This window comes from Octopus bimaculoides, chromosome 15 (assembly GCF_001194135.2).
Source record: "Octopus bimaculoides isolate UCB-OBI-ISO-001 chromosome 15, ASM119413v2, whole genome shotgun sequence".
NCBI lineage: Eukaryota > Metazoa > Mollusca > Cephalopoda > Octopoda > Octopodidae > Octopus > Octopus bimaculoides.
The window spans coordinates 41,163,300-41,170,859 of NC_068995.1; the positions used below are offsets into that span (position 1 = coordinate 41,163,300).

At 38.8% G+C, this 7,560-nt stretch overlaps 1 protein-coding gene across 1 annotated transcript in view; it reads left to right on the forward strand.

The window, feature by feature from the left end:
- Positions 1-354: 354 nt before the first annotated feature.
- The window catches only part of LOC106884496 (S phase cyclin A-associated protein in the endoplasmic reticulum), a 225,176-nt gene continuing 217,970 nt past the window's right edge, over positions 355-7,560 (forward strand). The window contains exon 1 of the mRNA XM_052973411.1: positions 355-2,307. Within this exon, the coding sequence (XP_052829371.1) occupies positions 1,996-2,307 (312 nt within the window). The 5' untranslated portion in view covers positions 355-1,995. The remainder of the gene's footprint in view (positions 2,308-7,560) is intronic.

Genomic DNA, 7,560 nt, shown 5'->3' on the forward strand with positions numbered 1-7,560 from the left:
CGCGAAAGAGAGAGCGAGAAACACTAAAAGGGGTGATAATGTTTAACCGAAGGTTAGGCGTTATAAAGTAATCCTATGATCAAAGACGTTCCACCTTTGGCTACCATATCTCTTTTTTTTTTCTGTATTTGAGATAGTAGGAGTGGTGGGGCTATGTGATTAGAGGCAGATTTCGCTGCTGTTTCTAGCAAGATCTAGCGACTGCATAGCAACTTCTTCATTCTTCATGAGGGGGAGGTAAGTAGCTGCAGAAAAACCAACCAATCAGAATTAATGTTACATTGTGTGTTTGGCTGATTCCAAAACTTCCTTCCATACGGGAGGCAATTGGTGGGAGATAACGACTAAAGCTTTGGTTCCACCGCCGCCACCATCACCACCACAACTGTTGCGACTACCACTACTACTCCTTAGCTACAACAATAACATTACAGCTAACGATAGTAGTAACTACTGCAGCAGTGTTAGACTCGGCTGGGATAACTTTTTTACCTGAGTCTTAGAAACAAGTCTGTGCACTGTATATATACATATATACACATATATATAGATATATATATTTATGTTTGTATATGATTTAGTAGTTGTAATAAATAATGCTTTGAATGAAAACGAAGGACAGCGAAACAAAATAAGAAAATAACTAAACTGGTGCCTTACATATATTCATACATACATATACACATATATATATATAATATATATGTGTGTATATGTATGTGCGTATATATGCCTTGGAAAGAGACGAGGATAACATACATGATAGACAGGATTTCATCTTGTGGATTACATAATAATTACTGGAATAACAGACATCAAAGAGAACTGGAAACAGAAACAGAAACCCCCATTTTGATATACCTTACTTTCCAAGGGACCAAGCTTAATTAATTGTTTCTTGTGTCACCCCCACTGTTCCCTTAATTTGTTTTATTTGTTGCGTGCCGCTTTCCGGAAGAAAGAATGTATTTCTTTGAAGAAGAAATGACTAAATTTATGAACAATTTACTGGTCTCCATCTGAAGAAATATTAGACAGGTTATAAACAAAATAACATAAAAAAAAAACAAGCAAAAAAAAAAAGACAACCTTTACAAAATGCGGAATTTCCGTTTTATTCCAAGATGTGGCATTACATCATCACATCTCACTCCACAAACTCATTAACACATCACTTCACCGTAAACCACATCGTTTCTCCCCAAAAGAACACGTTACACAGCACTGACTCAACACCTACAATTTTAATCACCTAAATATTTTCCCTAAACCCAAAATACACCCAGAAAATTAAAGAAACACACGCATAAAGCTGCAACCATTTTTAAAGAATCTAAGTTTCTTCTAGAATTTCTGTATAATTTTGAGAAATGAATGGGGCTTTCTTTTCACTAGAAATTATTCTATGTTGAGTTTATTGTGACTAATATATTAAGTGGGCACTTAGAAAGACCTAGACTAGGGATAATTGATTTGTTTAATTTAACCCTTGTGTATTATATGTCAGGACAGTTCTTGTGTCCCGGCAAGAAATATTTGGCGAGTTTATTAATGCAGATATAGTCAAGATTAACCTTAGTGATTAGTCGATGATTTAATGTAGACTTAGGCGAAATAACCCTTGAACAATGTGGTTATTTTATTGTTACCTTGACCACGTCTGAGATAACGCGGTTAGTTTGTTGAAGAGGTGCAATCCCGGAATATGTGAATATTTCATTAAGAGATAGGTTAGGTTGAAAGACTCGCATTGTTTGTGCATTACCTCTGGAAAAAAGTCTTCGACGGGGAGTAATATAATTAAGGGGGAAAAAAAGGGCGGGGAGCTGTCAGTTACGTCATATATTTGAAGGACCGAACTTCTCGAATATAGGAATTGTTTAAATTAACGAACTGGACCAGTAATATGTGAATTTATTTCAAGGATTCCACCCTGACTCAAAGTTAAACCCTCTATTTTAACCCTAATTTCTCCAAATAAAGTCAAGTAGGGATATGAGTGAGTCGAAGAGGAAGAAAGCAGCGGCTGTGCAAAATGTTGACTACGTTATCCAGGTTCGAACCGGACCGACAGCAGTACATCAACCACCAACATCCAACGGGGGTGACGGATTTAGTAACACCACTAGTACCACAAATAACTGCAACAACACCACCAGTGCCACTTTTTCTAACAGTACGACGAACAACAACAACAGTAACAACGCACATTATCATCATGCATATAATTGTTATCACCATCATCATCATCATCACCAGAGGGGACGGAGAAGTATGGCTGCTTTGAACCAAAATAATGGCAGGACCGTAAGTGTCACCCCTCTCATCCTCATCATCTTCTCTGTTCTATGGATGTGTGTGTGTATGTATGCGTGCATTGTAGATATGTGTATGTATGTATCCATGTATTTGTACGTGTATACAATTATGTACGCAAGTTTGAATGTATAATTTTGTAATCCTGTATATGCATTGTGTATGGGTATATATGTATATACAATACAGGTATACTTTGTTAAATTGTTTTTTTTTAGCCTTTTTCTGTAAACCTCCCTCCAACCCGGTCAGCATATTCTGATTCCCTCCCCCCGACCTCGTCGACATATTCTGGTCCCCTCCTCCGACCCCGTCGGCATATTCTGGTCCCCTCCTCCGACCCCGACGGCATATTCTGATCCCTTCCCCCATATATGATAAGAAATATTGTCTAAACAACACTGACATAAAGTTAAGACATTTTATTAACTTGAAACTAAATCAAAATAATCTTTAGACAAACAGTGCCAATAATGGTAAGTTTTCTACTTTGAAAAAAAAAAAAAAATTCTTGACTGGAAATGTCAAATTTTCTCAGAGGAATACTGAAATATCTCTACCCAGCTCCTACCCCACAGGTTAAGAATGGTGAAATTCTCTTCTTGGAGAATAATGAATAAATGAAAACCATTGAAATGGTGCAGGGGGTTACAGAATAGCTGTTCCTTCAAGATCGTCATGACAAAAAAAAAAGCGGGGGTACGGAAATAAAGGGCAAGGTTTATTTAAAATTCTAATTATGGGGTAAAAATAGTTCTTTACGAATGTAATTTGCTGTGTACAGAACACAGGAATATTTTTAAAAAATGAAGTGGAGAAACTGTACCCTTTTCCTGTCACCATGAGGTATGGGACTTCTAAGCAGAAACTTCAGTAAATTTTCAGATTAACACCCACACGATTTTCACTAGGGTGTTAGGATTAAGGTTTTAGGGTTTAGGTTTTAAGGTTAGGGTTAGGGACGGAATTTCCTAACCCTAAAACCCTAACCTTGATCCTAAAACCCTAATCCTAGCACCCTAGTGAAAATCGTGCAGGTGTTAATCTGAAAATTTACTTCTTTGTGGGCTTTTACCTTTGCTCCTTCTGGAGGTGGGGTTTGATAAAGTAACTGGTCAGGCACAGAGGTTGATAGAACAATTTGTACTTACTCTAATATATGGCTTAAGATAATATCAATATTGTTGCTCTAGCCTAATCTTAATCTGGGCTATGGTGTGCATGTTGTCATTGGCATTAACTCATATCCGAGTGGTTAATCTATAGTGAGTGATTGAGCGTCTTCATCTTGATGGGTGCAAATGGTGTCAGTGCCTGAGGTGGCTGTTTGGGTCAAGGGTGTTATGGAGGAGCCAGAGGCATTTATCGCAAGGGAAGGTTGGTAGGGTACGAGGAAATCTGAGTCGCTCTTTGATGTCTGATTTCTGCCTCTTGAAATCTGTTATTTTCCTGTTTCTTTATTGCCCACAAGGGGCTAAACATAGAGGGGACAAACAAGGACACACAAAGGGATTAAGTCTATTACATCGATCCCCAGTGTGCAACTGGTACTTAATTTATCGACCCCGAAAGAATGAAAGGCAAAGTCGACCTCGGCGGAATTTGAACTCAGAACATAACGGCAGATGAAATACTGCTAAGCATTTCGCCCGGCGTGCTGACGTTTCTGCCAGCTCTCCGCAGAAATATGTTATTTTCCATTAGGTCTGTTCCTTTGACAATGACATGCTCCCATTTTGGGCAGTCTCTCTTTCCCTCAATCTGTTCCTCTCACTCACTCTTTCTCCTCTTCTCTCTCTCTCTCTCTGTTCTTCTCTTTGCAGCTGGGTAACCATGTATCTCCTCCATAGTAAAACATCTGTTTTTGCCTCTCAGTCTCACTGAAACCGTTCATCATCTGACACAAGATAACCTCCCCCCTAATGCTCCTTCCCCTCTCACATATTCCTTGTCTTGCAAGTTACTTGGTAACTCTGCTGGTGCTGGTGCCACATAAAAAGCATTCAGTCCACACTGTGAAATGGTTGGCATTTTGAAAAGCATCTAGCTGTAAAAGCCATGCCAAAACTGTCCTCATCTGTGTTGGTGCCATGTAAAAAGCACTCAGTCCACTCCGCGGGGTGGTTGGTGTTAGAAAGGGTATCCAGCTGTAAATATCATGCCAAAGCAGACACAGAATCCTGGTGTAGTCTTCTACTTGACCGGCTTATGTCAAACCGTCCAGCCCATGCCAGCATGGAAGGCAGATGTTAAATGATGATGATGATGATGAAAGCAGCAGAGGAGAATAACCTTGAGCTGCTCTTGGAAACAGAATTTAAGGGCTCTATGTAGTCTGGTGCCTAAGGTCAACTCCACAAAGAGGGGCTGATGCAGAGGTGTATTTGAAGCGTATGTATGATGTGTTTTGACCAGCAGAGGTGGTGTCGTGCCATTGTAGCTTCAATGCGGGAACCTTTTCATTGGTAATATAGTCCTGCCATCGAATCCTCATGTGTCTATATACATGTGATTTGGTGATCAATGAAACTCTAATATTTATCTTTATAAAATGTCATCAACATCAGGATGTGCAGCTCAAGGAAACCATAGAAACACTTTGACAACCACCCATCTCTCCTTCCTTGTTCCCATATCATTGGTCATCTGGGAAGACTGCAGTCTTTTGTCCATCTGCTTTATGAAATTATCCATGTTTTGCAGAAACGTTAGCACGCCGGGCGATATGCTTAGCAGTATTTCGTCTGCCACTATGTTCTGAGTTCAAATTCTGCCGAGGTCGACTTTGCCTTTCATCCTTTCGGGGCTGATTAAATAAATACCAGTTACGCACTGGGGTCGATATAATCGACTTAATCCGTTTGTCCCCTCTGTGTGTAGCCCCTTGTGGGTAGTAAAGAAGTAATGGTGATAAAATGATATTATCTCTGTCATCCAAGGGTTCGCAATTACATTCTTTTCTCTCCAAGGACCATGTCTTCTCTCAGAAGCCATTGTTTTTTCATCCTGTGCTCATCCATAGATCTACTATTACAAAGACAGATAAAGCAGGAATATTTAGTGTATCCACTCAGCTGACCCAGGAGAAAATTCATCATCTTAAGATCCTCACAGATTAGCCATTGGTGATCATGGTATAATATTTTTTACAAGACCAGAGCAACTGTCTCATGCTGCTCAGTCATCTTAATTGAGTGACCAATTGGAATTGATCCATATTTGTTGGTATTGTGTAGAAGCACGCCTTTTAATTTTTGCTTAGAACCATCTGTGAATAACTTCCGTTCACTTGGTACATATTTTAACAAACCGACTTTCATCAGCAAACCTTGAGCATTGTTGCAAAAACATGAAATCATTTTCCTCTGAGAAGAATAGTGAATCCATTTCTCTGTTGCAATAGTGCATGATTTTGGTACATTTATTAAGTACATTATCTCAAAATCTACAGATGCTAGAATCAAATGATGGTCATATTCTTATTCAGTGGCATGAATATACTGAGAATCAGATGTAAAATCTGAGGTACCAAGAAGTAATTGCTAAAATTCCTTCTCTTGTGAAGAGCACTAACCGTAGGTTAAATCTCTGACAGACAGGTATGTTGTTCAGATATCAAGTCTTGTGCTATCATTTCCTAAAACACCACAGAAACCAGGATAAGCGTCATCCTAATAGGCTGATAGACTTAAGACAAACTTCAATTTTATGTAAAACTGCATTGTCTGACATGTCCTTTCCTTGTTCAAGATTTTAAGTTGTGAATTCAAGAAGATTTAAACAAACATCACCTTCATATAAGCAGTGTCCCTCATTTCCAATCTTGGGAAATATTACTTGGATAAAATGGTGATAAAATGATATTATCTCTGTCATCCAAGGGTTCTCAATTACATTCTTTTCTCTCCAAGGACCATGTCTTCTCTCAGAAGCCATTGTTTTTTCATCCTGTGCTCATCCATAGATCTACTATTACAAAGACAGATAAAGCAGGAATATTTAGTGTATCCACTCAGCTGACCCAGGAGAGCATCTGGATGTAAAAAATTCTGCTTGGACAATTTCTGTCTGCTCCAGACAAACAGAAAAGTCAATGTTAAAATGCAGATTTGTCATATTTTCCTCAATTATTCCAACAGACGAGGGTAGGTGACAGCCAGAGCATGTGAATGTAGAAAATCTGCCATGACAAATTTTGTCTGCTCCATGCAAGCATGGAAAAATCAGTGTTAAAACAAGGATTTGTCATGTTGTTTCCAATGCTACTGTGAATGGGATTTTTTTCTCTCTTTTGTTTCCTTCTTTTTTTTTTTTTTTTTTTTTTTTTTTTTTGCAATTACGGATATTTGCATATTGCTGAAGGTCTTACTGTAGCCAGACATCGTTGCTACTGCTATATGACTCAGCAGGTGGAACTTGGTAATCAGCCAGGCAGATTGTGGCGAGAGCAGTTGCAATTTGAACATTTTTACCTCGTAAGATTTGATCTCCCGATCACGAAGTCATTAGTCCAGTCTACTTTATCTCACATTCATTATATCGACATATATCGAAACCGGAATATGTTATCTCTGAAGTTTACTCGGACTGAGCAACCCCCACCAGCACGGAAGTAGGAGGTGGAATGCAGCTAATGGATGCAGCAGCAACATCACTGCATGCTTATCATCTCATGGTCATTTTGTTCTTTCTGCACAGCATCCCGTCTACTTCTCAACTGGTTGCTATGCAATCTAACTTGATGCTAGGTGCAGTACCATAGCCCTTTACCATTTTTATTTTGCAGTCTCAGATCCTTAAAAGTAATTCTTTGGACAGTTTGCACCTCACTCCACGTACATTGGGCCACCACAGAAACTTCTAAAGGGTTGTGTGCTTGGCTTGAAATAGCAGCTGAATCCCCCTCAAATCACACCCTACAGACTTGGAAGAGGACATCTATATATATAAAAATGAGAATGTGTGTCTGTCTGTCTGCCTGTCTGTGTGTGTGAATCCCTAAAACTCAAGAACTACGCAACCAATTTCATTCAAATTTTACAGATGCCTTACTTAGGGTTCCAGTTGTGTTATAGTCAAAAAAATTTTAAAACTTCTTGCAGAGTTCGAGCCCATGGCAACATAATATCTCCTCCACTATTTAAGTATTACGTGTCAAAAATGAAACAAAAACACTCATGTCAAATACTTTCACTTTAAAAATGAAACTATTCCACTAACTGAAACAATCACACTTCGATACTG